The sequence below is a fragment of the Melospiza melodia genome (genome assembly GCF_035770615.1).
Source record: "Melospiza melodia melodia isolate bMelMel2 chromosome 17 unlocalized genomic scaffold, bMelMel2.pri SUPER_17_unloc_1, whole genome shotgun sequence".
NCBI classification, from domain to species: Eukaryota; Metazoa; Chordata; class Aves; order Passeriformes; family Passerellidae; genus Melospiza; species Melospiza melodia.
The window spans coordinates 1,594-24,977 of NW_026948502.1; the positions used below are offsets into that span (position 1 = coordinate 1,594).

At 54.4% G+C, this 23,384-nt stretch overlaps 1 protein-coding gene across 1 annotated transcript in view; it reads right to left on the bottom strand.

The window, feature by feature from the left end:
• Nucleotides 1-1,137: 1,137 nt before the first annotated feature.
• Nucleotides 1,138-23,384, bottom strand: part of LOC134433019 (proto-oncogene vav-like) — a gene marked incomplete at its 3' end in the record, with an annotated part of 39,267 nt that continues 17,020 nt past the window's right edge. The window contains exons 9-17 of the mRNA XM_063181904.1: nt 19,406-19,502; nt 16,859-16,954; nt 15,945-16,013; nt 9,655-9,741; nt 5,498-5,583; nt 3,886-4,018; nt 2,736-2,845; nt 2,527-2,628; nt 1,138-1,235 (exon numbers count right to left, since the gene is read on the bottom strand). Coding sequence (XP_063037974.1) covers nt 1,138-1,235; nt 2,527-2,628; nt 2,736-2,845; nt 3,886-4,018; nt 5,498-5,583; nt 9,655-9,741; nt 15,945-16,013; nt 16,859-16,954; nt 19,406-19,502 — 878 coding nt within the window. The remainder of the gene's footprint in view (nt 1,236-2,526; nt 2,629-2,735; nt 2,846-3,885; nt 4,019-5,497; nt 5,584-9,654; nt 9,742-15,944; nt 16,014-16,858; nt 16,955-19,405; nt 19,503-23,384) is intronic.

Here is a 23,384-nt window from a genome sequence, read left to right on the forward strand (position 1 = left end):
AGTGTCAGCCATTTTGTATCCCACAATATGCTGCGCTGTCAGCCGTCTTGTATCCCACAATGCCCTGCTAAATGTCAGCCATCTTGTATCCTATGATACTCAGTGTCAGACATATTGTATCTTACAATGCCCTGCTAAATGTCAGCCGTCTTGTATCCTACAATTCTCTGCAAAACGTCAGACATGTTGTATCCCACAATGCCCTCCAAAATGTCAGCCATTTTGTATCCCACAATTCCCTTTGTTGTCAGCCATCTTGTGTCCTACAGTGCTCAGTGTCAGCGATCTTGTATCCCACAATGTCCTGCTAAATGTTACCCATTTTGTATCCTATGATACTCAGTGGCAGCCATCTTGTATCCCACAATGCCCTGCTAAATGTCAGCCATCTTGTATCCCACAATGCCCTGTGCTGTCAGCCATCTTGTATCCTAAAGTGCTCGGTGTCAGCCATCTTGTATCCCACAATGCCCTGTGCTGTCAGTCTTCATGTACTCTATAATTCTTAGCATCAGCCATTTTGTATCCCACAATGCCCTGCTAAATGTCAGCCATTTTGTATCCTATGCTACTCAGTGTCAGCCATCTTGTATCCCATAATACCCTGCTGTCCCAGCCATCTTGTACCCCACAATTCCCTGTCTTTGCAGCCATCTTGTTTTCCGTAATTATCAGTGTCAGCCATTTTGTATCCCACAAAGCCCTCTGCTGTGTCAATCATTTTGTATCCTATGCTACTCAATGTCAGCCATCTTGTATCCCACAATACCCTGTGCTGTCAGCCATCTTGTATCCTACAGTGTTCAGTGTCAGCCATCTTGTATCCCACAATTCTCTGATTTAGCAGCCATCTTGTATTCCGTAATTTTAAGCGTCAGCCATTTTGTATCCCACAATGCACTTCTAAATGTCAGCCATTTTGTATCCTATGATACTCAGTGTCAGCCATCTTGTATCCCACAATGCCCTCCGAAATGTCAGCCATCTTGCATCCCTCAAATCCCTGTGCTGTCAGCCATCTTGTAACTTCCAGTGCTCAGCGTCAGCCATCTTGTATCCCACCATGCCCCTCCTCAATCCCACAATGCCCCTCCCCAATCCCACAATGCCCCTCCCCAATCCCATGATGCCGCTCACCAGTTCCGGCCTTCCCGCAGGTCCCCACGCGCCCCAGGCACTCCTTGTGGGCGGGGGCTCGGCAGCGGCTGCAGCGATAGCCCTGGTAGAAGGTGCCCCTGGGGACACGGGGAGTACACGAGGTCATGGTCACAGAGAACACCACCAGATGTGCTCCACACCCACCCAAGGCCACCCGGGACTGCCCAGTCCAGGACTGGCCAGTCTATGGTTGCCCTGAGCCCACCCAGGACTGACCAGTCCATGGTTGACCCACTTTGGCCTTGACCTCCACCGAACCTTGACCCAGCTTGTTCTTCATCCTCCTTGTAATTTTCTACCCAACCATTGACCCACCTTGACCTCTTGATCTCCACCCAACCTTGACCCACTTTGGCTTCCACCCAACCTTGACCCATTTTGGTCTTGACCTCCACCCAACCATTGACCCACCTTGACCTCCTGACCTCCACCCAACCTTGGACCACTTTGGTCTTGACCCACCTTGTAATTTTCTACCCAACCATTGACCCACCTGGACCTCCTGACCTCCACCCAACCTTGGTCTCCACCCAACTTTCCCCCACCTTGACTTCAAACCAACCTTGACCCACCTTGGCCTTGACACACTTTGGTCTTGACCTCCAACCAACCCTTGACCTACTTTGGTCTTGACCCACCTTGTAATTTTCTACCCAACCATTGACACACCTGGACCTCCTGACCTCCACCCAACTTTGACCCACCTTGACTCCACCCAACCTTGACCCACTTTGGCCTTGACCAACTTTGGCCTTGACCTCCAACCCAACCTTGACCCACCTTGGTCTTCACCCACCTTGTTGTTTTCTACTCAATCTTGACCCACTTTGGTCTCGACTTCCACCCCACCTTGGTCTTGACCCACCTTGTTGTTTTCTACCCACCACTGACCCACCTGGACCTCCTGACCTCCACCCAACCTTGACCCACCTTGGTCTCCACTCAACCTTGTTCCGCCTTGACTCCAACCCAACTTTGACCCACTTTGGCCTTGACCTCCATCCAACCTTGACCCATCTTGGTCTTCACCCACCTTGTCATTTTCTACCCAACCTTGACCCACCTTGGTCTTGACCCACCTTGACCCACCATGACTCCAACCCAACCTTGACCCACCCTGAGGTCACTCAGAGCTTGACCCCCCAAGGATCTCCTTGACCCCCCAACCCTTGACCACCCTCCAAGGCTTGACCCACCTTGACCTTGACCTTCCCACCACCCCACCAGCCCCTCCATCACCAACTTCCACCTTGACCTCACCACCCCAAGGCCATGTCCCACCCACCTCCACCCTCCTGGGGGTCTCCTCCTCTCCCAACCCCTCCATGGCCTCTCCAGGACCACGTGGACGAAACTTTGGGTTCCTACCTCAGCAACATCTGGCAGGCCCTGCAGGATGTGGTGTCCTCGAAGGAGAACATCTGGAAGTCGTGTCCATCAGCCAGGGCGTTCTCAGGGAAGATGTTGGACCTGCCGGACACGGGGAGGGACCTGGGTCTGGTGGGGACAGCCCGGGCGTCCTCAGGAGCACCCGGTGGGGCAGGTGGGACCTCCTGGGTGGGGACAGGGCCACCTACAGGGCCATCTCGAACTGCTCCAGCCACTTCTTCTTCAGCTCGCGCGTCTTGAAGAAGAGCTCGTAGTCCGGCAGCCCGGCCATGTCCAGCAGCATGAAGGTGTGGGACCACTGTGGGGTGGGGCGGGGTCACGTGGGGACATTGGGGTCACCACCCTCCACCTCTGGGGTCATCGGGTGGTGGGGTGGCCACTGAGGAGGTGGACATGAGGGTGAACCAGGGACGAGATTTTGGAGATCCACCAGAGAATGGGGTTTTGGGGTCCACCAAGGAAAAGGATCCTGGGATCCATCAGGGAACACAGTTTTGGGGTCCACCAAATCCGGACATTTGGCACCACCAGGGACCTGGATGTTGGGGTCCATCAGGGAACAGGATTTGGGGGTCCATCAGGGAATGGGATTTTGAGGTTCACCAGGGAATGGGGTTTTGGGGTTCACCAGGGAATGGGATCTTGGGGTCCACCAGATCTGGACATTTGTGACCACCAGGGACCTGGATGTTGGCATCACCAGGAACCAAAATCCTGGGAGCCACCACACCTGGACCTCTGAGGCCATGGGGAAGAGGATCTGAGGACCACCAGGGAATGGGGTTTTGGAGTTCACCAGATCTGGACATTTGGGACCACCAGGGACCAGAATCTTGGGATCCACCAGGGAAAGAGGGTTTGGGGTTCACCAGGGACCAGATTATGGAGATCCACCAGGGACCAGGATGTTGGGGTCCACCAGGAACCAAAATCCTGGGATCCACCAGACCTGGACCTCTGAGGTCATGGGGAAGAGGACCTGGGGACCACCAGGGAATGGGAGTGTGGGGTCACCAGGGACCAGATTTTGGGGATCCACCAGGGAATGGGGTTTTGGGGTCACCAGGGACCTGGATGTTGGAACCCACCAGGAACCAAAATCCTGGGATCCACCACACCTGGACCTCTGAGGTCATCGGGAAGAGGACCTGGGGTCCACCAGGACGTGGACACTCAGGACCACTTGGAACTGGACACCAGTATCCACCAGTGACCAGGTTCCTGAGATCCACAAGACTGGAGGACACCTGTGTCCACCTGGTTCCTTTGGGACTGGAGGAACGTGGACACTGATGTCCCCCTGATGTCCCCATGATGTCCCCATGGTGTCCCAGGTACCTTCTTGCCATCGCGAGGCTCGAGGTCACCATCGTGGAGCTGGTGGCTCTGGAGGTCCACCACGTCCTTGGTCTCGTAGGAGTCCCCGCGGCGCTTGCAGATGATCAGGGCCTTGTCCAGGAGGAAGCCGTACCTGGAGATGGTGGCAAAGGTGGCACCGTGTCCCTGAGGCCACCGCGCTCCACGGGGTGTCCTCATGGCTGCCCTGGACCACCAGGAACCACCACACACCTCCAAGTGTCCCTGCGGTGGCCCTGTGGTGTCCCCAAGGGTGTCCCCATGGGGAGGTCTCGGTTTTCTCACGTCCCCGTGGTGTTCCTGAGGTGTCCCCATGGATGTCCCCATGGCCCCGTGGTGTCCCCATGTCCCTGAGATGTCCCCATGGATGTTCTCATGTCCCCATGCTTGTCCCCATGGTGTCCCTGAGATGTCCCTGAGGTGTCCCCAAGGTGTCCCTGAGGTGTCCCCAAGGTGTTCCTGAGGTGTCCCCATGGATGTCCCCATGTCTCTGAGGTGTCCCCATGTTCCTGAGGTGTCTCCACATCCCTGAGGTGTTCCTGAGATGTTCCTGAGGTGTCCCTGAGGTGTCTCCATAGATGTCCCCATGTTCTTGAGATGTTCCTGAGGTGTCTCCATGGATGTTCTCATGTCTCCATGGTGTCCCCATGATGTCCCCATGTCCCTGAGGTGTCCCCAGGTGTCTCCACGGATGTTCTCATGTCCCCATGGTGTCCCTGCAGTGTCTCCATGGTGTCCCCATGTCCCTGAGGTGCCCCTGAGGTGTCTCCATGGATGTCCCCATGTCCCTGAGGTGTCCCCATGTCCCTGAGATGTCTCCAAGGTGTCTCCATGAATGTCTCCATGTTCCTGAGGTGTTCCTGAGATGTTCCTGAGGTGTCTCCATGGATGTCCCCATGTCCCTGAGGTGTCCCTGCAGTGTCTCCATGGATGTTCTCATGTCCCCATGGTGTCCCCACGTCCCTGAGGTGATCCTGAGGTGTCCCTGCAGTGTCTCCATGGATGTTCTCATGTCCCTGAGTTGTCCCTGAGGTGTTCCTGAGGTGTCTTCATGGATTTCTCTGCCTTCTTGAGGTGTTCCTGAGGTGTTCCTGAGGTGTCTCCATGGATGTCCCCATGTCCCTGAGGTGTCCCCATGTCCCTGAGATGTCTCCAAGGTGTCTCCATGGATGTCCCCATGTTCCTGAGGTGTTCCTGAGATGTTCCTGAGGTGTCTCCATGTCCCTGAAGTGTCCCCAAGGTGTCCCTGAGGTGTCTCCATGGTGTCCCTATGTCCCTGAGGTGATCCTGAGGTGTCCCTGCAGTGTCTCCATGGATGTTCTCATGTCCCCATGGTGTCCCCATGTCCCTGAGGTGACCCTGAGGTGTCCCTGCAGTGTCTCCATGGATGTTCTCATGTCCCCATGGTGTCCCCATGTCCCCGAGGTAATCCTGACGTGTCTTCATGGATTTCTCCGCGTTCTTGAGGTGTTCCTGAGATGTTCCTGAGGTGTCTGTGAGATGTCCCTATGTCTCTGTGGTGTCCCCATATTCCTGTGGTGTCCCCAGGTGTCCCCAGATGTCCCTGTGGTGTCCCCAGGTGTCCCCAGCCCACCTGTCCACCTTGGAGCGTCTCTCGGCGCTGGAGACCTTCAGCTCCCCGTCGATCTTGGGGCGCCCGAACTGCGCCAGGGACTGCGGCTGGCACGGGGTGGACATCGGGGGTGAGGTGGACATCAGGTACGGGATGGACATCAGGAACGGGGTGGACATCGGGGGTGAGGTGGACATCAGGTATGGGATGGACATCAGGAACGGGGTGGACATCGGGGGTGAGGTGGTCATCGGGTACGGGATGGACATCAGGAACGGGGTGGACATCGGGAATGGAGTGGACATTGGGACAACGGGAATGGGATGGACATCAGGAACAGGACATTGGGAATGGGACATCGGGAATGGGGTGGACATCAGGAACGGGATGGACATTGGGACCTCAGGAATGAGGTGGACATCAGGAATGGGGTGGACATTGGGGACAGAAATGGGATGAACATCAGAAATGAGGTGGACATCGGGAATGGGGTGGACATCGAGAATGGAGTGGACATTGGGACAACGGGAATGGGACGGACATCAGGAACAGGACATTGGGAATGGGACATCGGGGGTGAGGTGGACATCGGGTACGGGATGGACATCAGGAACGGGGTGGACATCGGGAACGGAGTGGACATTGGGCCAACGGGAATGGGATGGACATCAGGAACAGGACATTGGGAATGGGACATCGGGAATGGGACATTGGGAAGGGGGTGGACATTGGGAATGAGGTGGACATCGGGAATGGGGTGGGCATCAGGAACGGGATGGACATTGGGACATCAGGAATGAGGTGGACATCGGGTACGGGATGGACATCAGGAACGGGGTGGACATCGGGAGTGAGGTGGACATCGGGTACGGGATGGACATCAGGAACGGGGTGGACATCGGGAACAGAGTGGACATTGGGACAACGGGAAATGGGATGGACATCAGGAACAGGACATTGGGAATGGGGTGGACATCAGGAACGGGATGGACATTGGGACCTCAGGAATGAGGTGGACATCAGGAACGGGATGGACATTGGGACATCAGGAATGAGGTGGACATCGGGTACGGGATGGACATCAGGAGCGAGATGGACATCGGGGGTGAGGTGGACATCGGGTACGGGATGGACATCAGGAGCGAGATGGACATCGGGAACAGAGTGGACATTGGGACAACGGGAATGGGATGGACATCAGGAACAGGACATTGGGAATGGGACATCGGGAATGGGGTGGACATCAGGAACGGGGTGGACATTGGGACCTCAGGAATGAGGTGGACATCAGGAATGGGGTGGACATCGAGAATGGAGTGGACATTGGGACAACGGGAATGGGACGGACATCAGGAACAGGACATTGGGAATGGGACCTCAGGAATGAGGTGGACATCAGGAATGGGGTGGATATCAGGAATGGGGTGGACATCGGGAACAGAAACGGGATGGACATCAGGAATGAGGTGGACATCAGGAATGGGGTGGACATTGGGACATCAGGAGCGAGATGGACATCGGGGGTGAGGTGGACATCGGGTACGGGATGGACATCAGGAACAGGGTGGACATCGGGAACAGAGTGGACATTGGGACAACGGGAATGGGATGGACATCAGGAACAGGACATTGGGAATGGGACATTGGGAATGGGGTGGACATTGGGAATGAGGTGGACATCGGGAATGGGGTGGACATCAGGAACGGGATGGACATTGGGACATCAGGAATGAGGTGGACATCGGGTGCGGGATGGACATCAGGAACGGGGTGGACATCGGGAATGGAGTGGACATTGGGACAACGGGAATGGGATGGACATCAGGAACAGGACACTGGGAATGAGGTGGACATCAGGAACGGGATGGACATTGGGACCTCAGGAATGAGGTGGACATCAGGAACGGGATGGACATTGGGACCTCAGGAATGAGGTGGACATCACGAATGGGGTGGACATTGGGACATGGGGTGGACATCAGGAATGGGATGGACATTGAGAACAGAAATGGGATGGACATCAGGAATGAGGTGGACATCAGGAATGGGATGGACATTGGGACATCAGGAGCGAGATGGACATCGGGGGTGAGGTGGTCATCGGGTACGGGATGGACATCAGGAACGGGGTGGACATCGGGAACGGAGTGGACATTGGGACAACAGGAATGGGATGGACATCAGGAACAGGACATTGGGAATGGGGTGGACATCAGGAACGGGATGGACATTGGGACCTCAGGAATGAGGTGGACATCAGGAACGGGGTGGACATCGAGAATGGAGTGGACATTGGGACAACGGGAATGGGACGGACATCAGGAACAGGACATTGGGAATGGGACCTCGGGAATGAGGTGGACATCAGGAATGGGGTGGATATCAGGAATGGGGTGGACATCGGGAACAGAAACGGGATGGACATCAGGAATGAGGTGGACATCAGGAATGGGATGGACATTGGGACATCAGGAGCGAGATGGACATCGGGGGTGAGGTGGACATCGGGTACGGGATGGACATCAGGAACGGGGTGGACATCGGGAACAGAGTGGACATTGGGACAACGGGAATGGGATGGACATCAGGAACAGGACATTGGGAATGGGGTGGACATCAGGAATGGGATGGACATTGGGACCTCAGGAATGAGGTGGACATCAGGAATGGGGTGGACATCGAGAATGGAGTGGACATTGGGACAACGGGAATGGGACGGACATCAGGAACAGGACATTGGGAATGGGACATCGGGAATGAGGTGGACATCAGGAATGGGGTGGATATCAGGAATGGGGTGGACATCGGGAACAGAAACGGGATGGACATCAGGAATGAGGTGGACATCAGGAATGGGATGGACATTGGGACATCAGGAGCGAGATGGACATCGGGGGTGAGGTGGACATCGGGTATGGGATGGACATCAGGAACGGGGTGGACATCGGGAATGGAGTGGACATTGGGACAACGGGAATGGGATGGACATCAGGAACAGGACACTGGGAATGGGGTGGACATCAGGAACGGGATGGACATTGGGACCTCAGGAATGAGGTGGACATCAGGAACGGGATGGACATTGGGACATCAGGAATGAGGTGGACATCGGGTATGGGATGGACATCAGGAGCGAGATGGACATCGGGGGTGAGGTGGACATCAGGAATGGGGTGGACATCAGGAACGGGGTGGACATCGGGGGTGAGGTGGTCATCGGGTACGGGATGGACATCAGGAACGGGGTGGACATCGGGAACAGAGTGGACATTGGGACAACGGGAATGGGATGGACATCAGGAACAGGACATTGGGAATGGGACATCGGGAATGGGGTGGACATCAGGAACGGGGTGGACATTGGGACCTCAGGAATGAGGTGGACATCAGGAATGGGGTGGATATCAGGAATGGGGTGGACATTGGGGACAGAAATGGGATGGACATCAGGAATGAGGTGGACATCGGGAATGGGGTGGACATTGGGACATCAGGAGCGAGATGGACATCGGGAATGGGGTGGACATCGGGAATGGGGTGGACATCAGGAATGGGATGGACATCAGGGAGACATCATCAGGAACGGGATATTGGGAACAGGACACAGGAATGGGGTGGACATCAGGAATGGGGTGGACATTGGGAACGGGATGGACATCAGGAAGGGGGTGGACATCAGGAAGGGGGTGGACATGAGGAATGGTGTGGACATCAGGGATGGGTGGACATCGGGAACGGGGTGGACATCGGGAATGGGGTGGACATCCATCAGGGATGGGGTGGACATTGGGAACGGGGTGGACATCAGGAACAGGATGGACATGAGGAGCGGGATGGACATGAGGAGCAAGATGGACATGAGGAATGGTGTGGACATCAGGAACGAGATGGACATCAGGGATGGGGTGGACATCAGGAATAGGTTGGACACCGGGACATTGGAAACAGGGTGGACATCAGGGATGGGGTGGACATTGGGAATGGGACATTGGAAATGGGGTGCACATCCATCAGGGATGGGATGGACATCAGGAGCGAGATGGACATCAGGAATGGGGTGGACATCAGGACATCAGGAATGGGGTGGACATCGGGAACGGGGTGGACATCAGGACTTCGGGAACGGATCCTGGGGGATTTTTGGGGTGTTTTGGGGGGTGTTTTTTTGGGGTCCCCACCATGTTGTGCAGGCAGAGCTGGATGCTCGTGAGCTGCTTCAGGGTCTCGTTGTCCCGTTTGACCTCGTTCACGCACTGCGCCAGGTCCTGCCGGCGTTTGGGGGGGCTCCGGTCAGAGACCCCCGAACCCCCAAAACCCCCAAATCCACCCGAACCCCAAAATCCCACCCTGAAATCCCCACCCAGAATCCCCAAAATCCCCCAAAATCTCACCCAGAATCCCCAAAATCCCCCAAAATCTCACCCAGAATCCCCAAAATCCCCCAAAATCTCACCCAGAATCCCCAAAATCCCACCTGGAATGCCCAAATTAACCCTGGAACCCCCAAATCCTCCCCTGGAACCCCCAAAATCCAACCCAGGACCCCCAAAATCCCACCCTGGAACCCCCAAATTATCCCGGGAACCCCAAATCCTCCCCTGGAACCCCCAAAATCCCACCCTGGAACCCCCAAATCCTCCCCTGGAACCCCCAAATCTTCACCTGGAAACCCCAAAATATCTCAAATTCCCCCCGAACCCCAAAATCCCACCCAGAATCCCCAAATCCCACCCCTGGAACCCCAAAATCCCACCCAGAAAACCCAAATCCCACCCCTGGAACCCCAAAATCCCCTCCAGAAACCCCAAACCTCCCCTGAACCCCAAAATGTCCCCGGGATTCCCCCAAATCCCACCCTGGAAACCCCAAAATCCAACCCAGGACCCCCAAAATCCAACCCAGGACCCCCAAAATCCCACCCTGGAACCCCCAAATTATCCCCCCTGGAACCCCCAAATCCTCCCCTGGAAACCCCAAATCTTCACCTGGAAACCCCAAAATATCTCAAATTCCCCCGAACCCCAAAATCCCACCCTGGAATGCCCAAATTATCCCTGGAACCCCCAAATCCTCCCCTGGACACCCCAAAATCCCACCCGGAATCCCCAAATCCCACCCCTGGAACCCCAAAATCCCACCCAGAATCCCCAAATCCCCCCCCTGGAACCCCAAAATCCCACCCAGAAAAACCCCAAATCCCACCCTGGAAACCCCAAAATCCCACCCAGAATCCCCAAATTCCACTCCGGAACCCCAAAATCCCCCCCAGAAACCCCAAACCTCCCCTGAACCCCAAAATGTCCCCGGGATTCCCCCAAATCCCACCCTGGAAACCCCAAAATCCAACCCAGGACCCCCAAAATCCCACCCTGGAACCCCCAAATTATCCCCCCTGGAACCCCCAAATCTTCACCTGGAACCCCCAAATCTTCACCTGGAAACCCCAAAATATCTCAAATTCCCCCCGAACCCCAAAATCCCACCCTGGAACCCCCAAACCTGCCTCGAACCCCAAAATCCCACCCAGAATCCCCAAATCCCACCCCTGGAACCCCAAAATCCCACCCAGAATCCCCAAATCCCACCCTGGAAACCCCAAAATCCCACCCAGAATCCCCAAATTCCACCCCGGAACCCCAAAATCCCCCCCAGAAACCCCAAACCTCCCCTGAACCCCAAAATGTCCCCGGGATTCCCCCAAAATCCCACCCTGGAAACCCCAAAATCCAACCCAGGACCCCCAAAATCCCACCCTGGAACCCCCAAATTATCCCTGGAACCCCCAAATCCTCCCCTGGAACCCCCAAATCTTCACCTGGAAACCCCAAAATATCTCCAATTCCCCCCGAACCCCACAATCCCACCCTGGAACCCCAAATCCCACCCCTGGAACCCCAAAATCCCACCCAGAATCCCCAAATTCCACCCCGGAACCCCAAAATCCCCCCAGAAACCCCAAACCTCCCCTGAACCCCAAAATGTCCCCGGGATTCCCCCAAATCCCACCCTGGAAACCCCAAAATCCAACCCAGGACCCTCAAAATCCCACCCTGGAACCCCCAAATTATCCCTGGAACCCCCAAATCCTCCCCTGGAACCCCCAAATCTTCACCTGGAAACCCCAAAATATCTCCAATTCCCCCCGAACCCCACAATCCCACCCTGGAACCCCAAATCCCACCCCTGGAACCCCAAAATCCCACCCAGAATCCCCAAATTCCACCCCGGAACCCCAAAATCCCCCCCAGAAACCCCAAACCTCCCCTGAACCCCAAAATGTCCCCGGGATTCCCCCAAATCCCACCCTGGAAACCCCAAAATCCAACCCAGGACCCCCAAAATCCCACCCTGGAACCCCCAAAATCCCACCCTGGAACCCCCAAATCCTCCCCTGGAACCCCCAAATCTTCACCTGGAAACCCCAAAATATCTCAAATTCCCCCCGAACCCCAAAATCCCACCCTGGAACCCCCAAACCTGCCTCGAACCCCAAAATCCCCCCCAGAATCTTCAAATCCCACCCCTGGAACCCCAAAATCCCACCCAGAAACCCCAAACCTCCCCTGAACCCCAAAATGTCCCCGGGATTCCCCCAAATCCCACCCTGGAAACCCCAAAATCCAACCCAGGACCCCCAAAATCCCACCCTGGAACCCCCAAATTATCCCCCTGGAACCCCCAAATTATCCCCCCTGGAACCCCCAAATCTTCACCTGGAAACCCCAAAATATCTCAAATTCCCCCCGAACCCCAAAATCCCACCCTGGAACCCCAAATCCCACCCCTGGAACCCCAAAATCCCACCCAGAAAACCCCAAATCCCACCCCTGGAACCCCAAAATCCCACCCAGAATCCCCAAATTCCACCCCTGGAACCCCAAAATCCCACCCAGAATCCCCAAATCCCACCCCTGGAACCCCAAAATCCCACCCAGAAAACCCCAAACCTCCCCTGAACCCCAAAATGTCCCCGGGATTCCCCAAATCCCACCCTGGAAACCCCAAAATCCAACCCAGGACCCCCAAAATCCCACCCTGGAACCCCCAAATTATCCCGGGAACCCCAAATCCTCCCTGGAACCCCAAATCTTCACCTGGAAACCCCAAAATATCTCAAATTCCCCCGAACCCCAAAATCCCACCCAGAATCCCCAAATCCCACCCCGGAACCCCAAAATCCCACCCAGAATCCCCAAATCCCACCCCTGGAACCCCAAAATCCCACCCAGAATCCCCAAATCCCACCCTGGAAACCCCAAAATCCAACCCTGGAACCCCCAAATCATCCCCTGGAATCCCCAAATCTTCACCTGGAAACCCCAAAATATCTCAAATTCCCCCCGAACCCCAAAATCCCACCCTGGAACCCCCAAACCTGCCTCGAACCCCAAAATCCCACCCAGAATCCCCAAATCCCACCCCTGGAACCCCAAAATCCCCCCCAGAATCCCCAAACCTCCCCTGAACCCCAAAATGTCCCCGGGATTCCCCCAAATCCCACCCTGGAAACCCCAAAATCCAACCCAGGACCCCCAAAATCCCACCCTGGAACCCCCAAATTATCCCCCTGGAACCCCCAAATCCTCCCCTGGAACCCCAAAATCTTCACCTGGAAACCCCAAAATATCTCAAATTCCCCCGAACCCCAAAATCCCACCCTGGAACCCCCAAACCTGCCTCGAACCCCAAAATCCCACCCAGAATCCCCAAATCCCACCCCGGAAACCCAAAATCCCACCCAGAAAACCCAAATCCCACCCTGGAAACCCCAAAATCCAACCCAGGACCCCCAAAATCCCACCCTGGAACCCCCAAATCCTCCCCTGGAACCCCCAAAATCTTCACCTGGAAACCCCAAAATATCTCAAATTCCCCCCGAACCCCAAAATCCCACCCTGGAATGCCCAAATTATCCCTGGAACCCCCAAATCCTCCCCTGGAACCCCCCAAATCTTCACCTGGAAACCCCAAAATATCTCAAATTCCCCCCGAACCCCAAAATCCCACCCTGGAATGCCCAAATTATCCCTGGAACCCCCAAATCCTCCCCTGGACACCCCAAAATCCCACCCGGAATCCCCAAATCCCACCCTGGAAACCCCAAAATCCCACGCTGGAACCCCAAACCCGCACCTGGACACCCCAAAATCCCACCCAGAATCCTCAAACCTCCTCTGGAAACCCCAAAATCTCCCCCCCCCCACCCAGGACCCCCCAAATCTTCCCCACATTCTCCCCAGGACCCCCTCAAATCCCCCCCCCCCCCCCAGGAACCCCAAATCTCCCCCAAGACCCCCAAAATTTCCCCCTAATTCCCCCAAATCTCTTCCAGAACCCTCCAAATCTTCCCCAGGACCCCCAAATTGCTCCCAAATCCCCCCAAAATCCTCCCCAGGACCCCCCAAATTCTCCTCAAATCCCCCCAAAATCCCCCTCAGTGCCCCCCAGGACCCCCCAAATCCCCCTCAGGACCCCCAAATCTCCCCCAAATCCCCACAAACCCCTTAGGACCCCCCAAATCTCCCCCAAATTTCCCCCACAGGAGCCCCCAAACCCTCCCAAATCTCCCCCAAATTCTCCTCAAATCCCCCCAAAATCCTCCTCAGTGCCCCCCAGGACCCCCCAAAACCCCCTCAGGACCCCCAAATCTCCCCAAATCCCCACAAAATCCCCTCAAATCCTCCCCCAAAATCCCCCCTCAAACCCCTCAGGACCCCCCAAATCTCCCCCAAATTTTCCCCCACAGGAGCCCCCAAACCCTCCCAAATCTCCCCCAAATTCTCCTCAAATCCCCCCAAAATCCCCCTCAGTGCCCCCCAGGACCCCCCAAATCCCCCTCAGGACCCCCAAATCTCCCCCAAATCCCCACAAAACCCCCTCAAATCCTCCCCCAAAATCCCCCCTCAAACCCCTCAGGACCCCCCAAATCTCCCCCAAATTTCCCCCACAGGAGCCCCCAAACCCTCCCAAATCTCCCCAAATTCTCCTCAAATCCCCCCAAAATCCTCCTCAGTGCCCCCCAGGACCCCCCAAATCCCCCTCAGGACCCCCAAATCTCCCCCAGGACCCTGTCAAATCCCCCCTAAATCCTCCCCAGGACCCCCAAATCCCCCCCGCAAAATCCCCCTCAAACCCCTCAGGACCCCCAAACCTCCCCCAAATTTCCCCCAAATTCTCCTCAAATCCCCCCCAAATCTTCCCCAAATTCCCCAAAATCCCCCTCAATGCCCCCCAGGACCCCCCAAATCCCCCTCAGGACCCCAAATCTCCCCCAAATCCCACAAAATCCCCTCAAATCCTCCCCCAAAATCCCCCTCAAACCCCTCAGGACCCCCCAAATCTCCCCCAAATTTCCCCCACAGGAGCCCCCAAACCCTCCCAAATCTCCCCCAAATTCTCCTCAAATCCCCCCAAAATCCCCCTCAGTGCCCCCCAGGACCCCCCAAATCCCCCTCAGGACCCCCAAATCTCCCCCCAAAATCCCCCTCAAACCCCTCAGGACCCCCCAAATCTCCCCCAAATTTCCCCCACAGGAGCCCCCAAACCCTCCCAAATCTCCCCCAAATTCTCCTCAAATCCCCCCAAAATCCCCCTCAGTGCCCCCTGGACCCCCCAAATCCCCCTCAGGACCCCCAAATCTCCCCCAAATCCCCACAAAAATCCCCTCAAATCCTCCCCCAAAATCCCCCCTCAAACCCCTCAGGACCCCCCAAATCTCCCCCAAATTTTCCCCCTCAGGAGCCCCCAAACCCTCCCAAATCTCCCCCAAATTCTCCTCAAATCCCCCCAAAATCCCCCTCAGTGCCCCCCAGGACCCCCCAAATCCCCCTCAGGACCCCCAAATCTCCCCCAAATCCCCACAAAATCCCCTCAAATCCTCCCCCAAAATCCCCCCTCAAACCCCTCAGGACCCCCCAAATCTCCCCCAAATTTTCCCCCTCAGGAGCCTAAAACTCTCCCCCCAAATCTCCCCCAAATTCTCCTCAAATCCCCCCAAAATCCCCCTCAGTGCCCCCCAGGACCCCCCAAATCCCCCTCAGGACCCCCAAATCTCCCCCAGGACCCTGTCAAATCCCCCCTAAATCCTCCCCAGGACCCCCAAATCCCCCCGCAAAATCCCCCTCAAACCCCTCAGGACGCCCAAACCTCCCCCAAATTTCCCCCAAATTCTCCTCAAATCCCCCCCAAATCTTCCCCAAATTCCCCAAAATCCCCCTCAATGCCCCCCAGGACCCCCCAGGACCCCCCAAATCCCCTCAGGACCCCCAAATCTCCCCCAAATCCCCACAAAATCCCCTCAAATCCTCCCCCAAAATCCCCCCTCAAACCCCTCAGGACCCCCAAACCTCCCCCAAATTTCCCCCAAATTCTCCTCAAATCCCCCCCAAATCTTCCCCAAATTCCCCAAAATCCCCCTCAATGCCCCCCAAGGACCCCCCAGGACCCCTCAAACCGCCCCCAGCCCCACCCTCATGGCGTCCAGGGCCCCCCTCAGCCGCTCCCGCTCGGCCGCGTCCGGGGTCAGCTTCACCAGCTCCTGCGCGGGGTCAAAGGTCAGCGTGGGCACAGGTGACCCCCAGGTGTGCCCAGGTGTGCCCAGGTACACCCAGGTGTGTCCCCAGGTGTGCCCAGGTGTGCCCCAGGTGTGTCCCAGGTGCCCCCCAGGTACCCCCCAGGTGTGCCCAGGTGTGTCCCAGGTACCCCCAGGTGTGTCCCAGGTACCCCCAGGTGTGTCCCAGGTGTGCCCAGGTGTGCCCAGGTGTGTCCCTCCCTCCCAGGTGTGCCCAGGTGTGCCCCAGGTACCCCCCAGGTACCCCCCAGGTGTGCCCCAGGTACCCCCAGGTGTGTCCCCAGGTGTGTCCCAGGTACCCCCAGGTGTGCCCCAGGTGTGACCCCAAATGTCTCCAGGTGTGCCCCAGGTGTGCCCCAGGTGTGCCCAGGTGTGTCCCAGGTACCCCCAGTTGTGTCCAGGTGTGCCCAGCTGTGTCCCCAAGTTGTGCCCAGGTGTCCCCAGGTGTGTCCCAGGTGTGTCCCCAATGCCCCCAGGTGTGTCCCAGGTGTGTCCCCATGTCCCCAGGTGTATCTCAGGTGTGTCCCCACGTGTGTCCCCATGTCCTCAGGTGTGTCCCAGGTGTGTCCCAGGTGTGTCCCCATGTCCCCAGGTGTGTCCCAGGTGTGTCCCAGGTGTATCTCAGCAGTCCCCAGGTGTGTCCCAGGTGTGTCCCCGGTCCCACCTGGAGCAGCAGGTGATATTTCAGCACCCTCTGCATGGGCACCATCAGCAGCTGCTGACCCCAGGTGTGTCCCCATGTCCCCAGGTGTGTCCCAGGTGTGTCCCCAGGTGTGTCCCAGGTGTGTCCCCAGGTGTGTCCCCGGTCCCACCTGGAGCAGCAGGTGATATTTCAGCACCCTCTGCATGGGCACCATCAGGAGGTCGCGCAGGGAGAATCGCCCGTTGGTGGCGCGCTGCGAGCACTCCTGGGGACAGCGGGGGACATGCGGGGACATTTGGGGACATTTGGGGTCACTTTGGGGACATTCGGGGTCAGTTTCGGGTTTTTTGGGGGCCGCTTTGGGGTCATTTGGGGAAATTTTGGGTCGGTTTGGGTCGTTTTGGGGTCGTTTTGGGGAATTTGGGGTCACTTTGGGGACAATTTGGGGCTGTTTGGGGACATTTGGGGTCAGTCTGGGGTCACTTTGAGGACACTGGGGTCACTCGGGGGTCACTTTGGGGACGTTTGGGGTCAGTTTCGGGTTTTTTGGGGGGGAATTTGGGGTCATTTGGGGAAATTTTGGGTCGGTTTGGGGTCGTTTTGGGGACATTTGGGGAAATTTTGGGGACAATTTGGGGCTGTTTGGGGTCATTTGGGGTCAGTCTGGGGTCACTCTGAGGACACTGGGGTCACTCGGGGGTCACTTTGGGGACATTCGGGGTCAGTTTAGGGTTTTTTGGGGGGGAATTTGGGGTCATTTGGGGAAATTTTGGGTCGGTTTGGGTCGGTTTGGGGTCGTTTTGGGGACATTCGGGGTCACTTTGGGGACAATTTGGGGCTGTTTGGGGTCACTTTGGGATCACTTTGAGGACACTGGGGTCACTTGGGGGTCACTTTGGGGTCACTTTGGGGTCTGTTCGGGGTTTTTTGGGGGCCACTTTGGGGTCATTTGGGGAAATTTTGGGTCAGTTTGGGTCGGTTTGGGTCGTTTTGGGGGCATTCATGGTCATTTTGGGGACATTTGGGGTCATTTTGGGGTCATTTGGGGTCAGTCTGGGGTCACTTTGAGGACACTGGGGTCACTTGTGGGTCACTTTGGGGACATTTGGGGTCACTTTGGGGTAATTTTGGGGATATTTGGGGTCATTTGGGGAAATTTTGGGTCGGTTTGGGTCGTTTTGGGGTCGGTTTGGGGACAATTTGGGGACATTTGGGGCTGTTTGGGGTCATTTGGGGTCAGTCTGGGGTCACTCTGAGGACACTGGGGTCACTCAGGGGTCACTTTGGGGACGTTTGGGGTCAGTTTCGGGTTTTTTGGGGGGCGCTTTGGGGTCATTTGGGGAAATTTTGGGTCGGTTTGGGGTCGTTTTGGGGACATTCGGGGTCGTTTTGGGGACAATTTGGGGCTGTTTGGGGACATTTGGGGTCAGTCTGGGGTCACTTTGAGGACACTGGGGTCGCTCGGGGGTCACTTTGGGGACGTTTGGGGTCAGTTTCGGGTTTTTTGGGGGGCGCTTTGGGGTCATTTGGGGAAATTTTGGGTCGGTTTGGGGTCGTTTTGGGGACATTCGGGGTCATTTTGGGGTCATTTGGGGTCAGTCTGGGGTCACTCTGAGGACACTGGGGTCACTCGGGGGTCACTTTGGGGACATTTGGGGTCAGTTTCGGGTTTTTTGGGGGCCGCTTTGGGGTCGTTTGGGGAAATTTTGGGTCAGTTTGGGTCGGTTTGGGGTCGTTTTGGGGACATTCGGGGTCACTTTCGGGACATTTGGGTCGGTTTGGGGACAATTTGGGGCTGTTTGGGGACATTTGGGGACACTTTGGGAACATTTGGGGCTGTTTGGGGGCAATTTGGGGTCAGTCTGGGGTCACTCTGAGGACACTGGGGTCACTTGTGGGTCACTTTGGGGACATTTGGGGACACTTTGGGGTAATTTTGGGGATATTTGGGGTCATTTGCGGAAATTTTGGGTCGGTTTGGGTCGTTTTGGGGACAATTTGGGGCTGTTTGGGGACATTTGGGGTCAGTCTGGGGTCACTTTGAGGACACTGGGGTCACTCGGGGGTCACTTTGGGGACATTTGGGGTCAGTTTCGGGTTTTTTGGGGTCGTTTGGGGGTCATTTAGGGTCACTTTAGGTTCAGTTCATGGTTTTTTGGGGTCACTTTGGGGTCGCTTTTGGTCACTTTGGGGTCACTTTGGGGTCACTTTGGGGTCACTTTGGGGTCAATTTGGGTCAATTTGGGGTCACATTGGGGACATTTGGGGTAATTGGGGTCAGTTTAGGGTTTTTTGGGGTCATTTTGCGGTCACTTTGGGGACATTTTAGGGTCATTTTGGGGACATTTGGGGTCAGTTTAGGGTTTTTTGGGGGCGCTTTGGGGTCACTTTTGGTCACTTTGGGGTCAGTTTCGGGTCACTTTGGGGACATTTGGGGTCACTTTGGGGCAGTTTGGGGTCATTTGGAACCAGTTTGGGGTCAGCGGGGACTTTGGGGTAATTTGGGGTCAGTTTGGGGCTGTTTGGATTCATTTAGGGCAATTTGGGGTCACTTTGGGGCCATCAGGGACATCGGCGCCACTTTGGGGCCATTTGGGGATTTTTTGGGTTTTTTTTTTTTTGAGGCCTACCTTGATCTTCGTGGGGAGTTTCGGGAGAAGATTTTGGGGGGTTTTGAGGGATTTTTTTGGATTTTTGGGGTTTTTTGGGGGCTCACCTGGAGCTTCATGCGCAGGTCGGTGCAGGTGGAGAGCTGGTCCAGGCGCCGCGCGGCCGCTTCCACCTGGCTGCAGTAGCGGCCGTAGAGCAGGAACCTGGGTGGAAACCCAAAATCAACGAAAATCAACCCAAAATCTGACAAAATTCACAAAAATTCCAACAAAATTCCCGCCAAAATTAAAAAAATTCATCCAAAATTCAACCAAAATCCACCCAAAATCCACCTGGCTGCAGTAGCGGCCGTGCAGCAGGAACCTGGGGTGGAAACCCAAAATCAACAAAAATCAACCCAAAATCCGACAAAATTCACAAAAATTCCAACAAAATTCCCGCCAAAATTAAAAAAAATTCACACAAAATTTTAAAAAAATTAATCCAAAATCCACCAAAATCCACCCGGCTGCAGTAGCGGCCGTGCAGCAGGAACCTGGGGTGGAAACCCAAAATCAACAAAAATCAACCCAAAATCTGACAAAATTCACAAAAATTCCAACAAAATTCCCGCCAAAATTAAAAAAAATTCATCCAAAATCCAACAAAATTCATCCAAAATCCACCAAAATCCACCCAAAATCCACCCGGCTGCAGTAGCGGCCGTAGAGCAGGAACCTGGCGTGGAAACCCAAAATCAACAAAAATTCCAACAAAATCTGACAAAATTCACAAAAATTCCAACAAAATTCCCGCCAAAATTAAAAAAAATTCACACAAAATTTTAAAAAAATTAATCCAAAATCCACCAAAATCCACCCGGCTGCAGTAGTGGCCGTAGAGCAGGAACCTGGGGTGGAAACCCAAAATCAACAAAAATTCACCCAAAATCTGACAAAATTCACACAAAAAAAATTCCAACAAAATTCACACAAAAATTTAAAAAAATTCATCCAAAATCCAACAAAATTCAACCAAAATCCACCCAAAATCCACCTGGCTGCAGTAGCGGCCGTAGAGCAGGAACCTGGGGTGGAAACCCAAAATCAACGAAAATTCACCCAAAATCCGACAAAATTCACAAAAATTCCAACAAAATTCCCGCCAAAATTAAAAAAATTTCACCCAAAATCCACCAAAATCCACCCAAAATCCACCTGGCTGCAGTAGCGGCCGTAGAGCAGGAACCTGGGGCGGAAACCCAAAATCAACAAAAATCAACCCAAAATCCGACAAAATTCACAAAAATTCCAACAAAATTCCCGCCAAAATTAAAAAAATTTCACCCAAAATCCAACAAAATCCACCCAAAATCCACCCAAAATCCACCTGGCTGCAGTAGCGGCCGTAGAGCAGGAACCTGGGGTGGAAACCCAAAATCAACAAAAATTCACCCCAAAATCTGACAAAATTCACAAAAATTCCAACAAAATTCCTGCCAAAATTTAAAAAAAATCATCCAAAATCCACCCAAAATCCACCCAAAATCCACCTGGCTGCAGTAGCGGCCGTAGAGCAGGAACCTGGGGTGGAAACCCAAAATCAACAAAAATCAACCCAAAATCTGACAAAATTCACACAAAAAAAAATTCCAACAAAATTCACACAAAAATTTAAAAAAATTCATCCAAAATCCAACAAAATTCAACCAAAATCCACCTGGCTGCAGTAGCGGCCGTAGAGCAGGAACCTGGGGCGGAAACCCAAAATCAACAAAAATTCACCCAAAATCTGACAAAATTCACAAAAATTCCAACAAAATCCGACGAAATTTCCACAAAAATTTAAAAAAATTCATCCAAAATCCAACAAAATCCACCTGGCTGCAGTAGCGGCCGTAGAGCAGGAACCTGGCGTGGAAACCCAAAATCAACAAAAATCAACCCAAAATCTGACAAAATTCACAAAAATTCCAACAAAATTCCCGCCAAAATTAAAAAAAATTCACCCAAAATCCAACAAAATTCAACCAAAATCCACCCAAAATCCACCTGGCTGCAGTAGCGGCCGTAGAGCAGGAACCTGGGGTGGAAACCCAAAATCAACAAAAATTCACCCAAAATCTGACAAAATTCACAAAAATTCCAACAAAATTTAAAAAAATACAACAGAAATCTGCCCCAAATCCAACAAAATTCACACAAAATTTTAAAAAAATTAATCCAAAATCCACCAAAATCCACCTGGCTGCAGTAGCGGCCGTAGAGCAGGAACCTGGGTGGAAACCCAAAATCAACAAAAATTCACCCAAAATCCGACAAAATTCACAAAAATTCCAACAAAATTCCCGCCAAAATTAAAAAAAATTCACACAAAATTTTAAAAAATTAATCCAAAATCCACCAAAATCCACCCGGCTGCAGTAGCGGCCGTAGAGCAGGAACCTGGGTGGAAACCCAAAATCAACAAAAATCAACCCAAAATCCGACAAAATTCACACAAAAAAAAATTCCAACAAAATTCACACAAAAATTTAAAAAAATTCATCCAAAATCCAACAAAATTCAACCAAAATCCACCCAAAATCCACCTGGCTGCAGTAGCGGCCGTAGAGCAGGAACCTGGGGCGGAAACCCAAAATCAACAAAAATCACCCAAAATCTGACAAAGTTCACAAAAATTCCAACAAAATCCAACAAAATTCACACAAAATTTAAAAAAAAATTCATCCAAAATTCAACAAAATTCAACCAAAATCCACCCGGCTGCAGTAGCGGCCGTAGAGCAGGAACCTGGGGTGGAAACCCAAAATCAACAAAAATCAACCCAAAATCGGACAAAATTCACAAAAATTCCAACAAAATTTCCCGTCAAAATTTTAAAAAATACAATGGAAATCTGCCCAAAATCCAACAAAATTCACACAAAAAATTTTTAAAATTCACCCAAAATCCGACGAAATTCACCCAAAATCCGATAAAACTCACCCAAAATCCGATAAAACTCACCCAAAATCCGATAAAATTCACACAAAATCCAACAAAATTCACCCTGAATCCCCTCAGGACCCCCCAAATTCCCCCAGGACCCCCCAAAGTATCCTCAGAACCCCCCGGGTCCTCTCCAAAAGCCTCCCAAGACCCCCGAAATCCCCCTCAGGACCCCCCAAAAATCCCCCCAAATCCCCCTGAATCCCCTCAGGACCCCCCAAAATCCCCCCAAGATCCTCTCGGGACCCCCCAAAATTCACTCAGGACCCCCCAAATCCCCTCAGGACCCCCCAAACCCCCCAATTCCACCCCCAAAATCCCCCCAAAATCCCCCTAAATCCCCTCAGGACCCCCCAAAATCCCCCCAAGACCCCCTCAGGACCCCCCAAATTCCCCCAGGACCCCCCAAATCCCCCCAAGACCCTCTCGGGACACCCCAAAATCCCCTCAGGACCCCCCAAACACCCCCAGGACCCCCCAAAATTCACTCACGACCCCCCAAATGCCCCCAAATCCCCCTCAGGACCCCCCAAAATCCCCCCAAGACCTCCTCGGGACACCCCAAAATCCCCTCCGGACCCCCCCCAAACACCCTCAGGACCCCCCAAATCCCCCCAAGACCCCTTCGGGACCCCCCAAAATTCACTCAGGACCCCCCAGATTCCCCCAGGACCCCCCAAAATCCCCCCAAGACCCCCTCGGGACCCCCCAACCCCCCCCCAGCACCCCCCAAACCCCCCAATTCCACCCCCAAAATCCCCCCAAAATCCCCCTAAATCCCCTCAGGACCCCCCAAAATCCCCCCAAGACCTTCTCGGGACCCCCCCAAAATTCACTCAGGACCCCCCAAAATCCCCACAAGACCTTCTCGGACCCCCCAAACCCCCCAATTCCGCCCCCAAAATCCCCCCAAAATCCCCCTAAATCCCCTCAGGACCCCCCAAGACCCCCTCAGGACCCCCCAAAATTCACTCAGGACCCCCCAAAATCCCCCCAAGACCCCCTCGGGACCCCCCAACCCCCCCCCAGCACCCCCCAAACCCCCCAATTCCACCCCTAAAATCCCCCTAAATCCCCCTAAATCCCCTCAGGACCCCCCAAAATCCCCCCAAGACC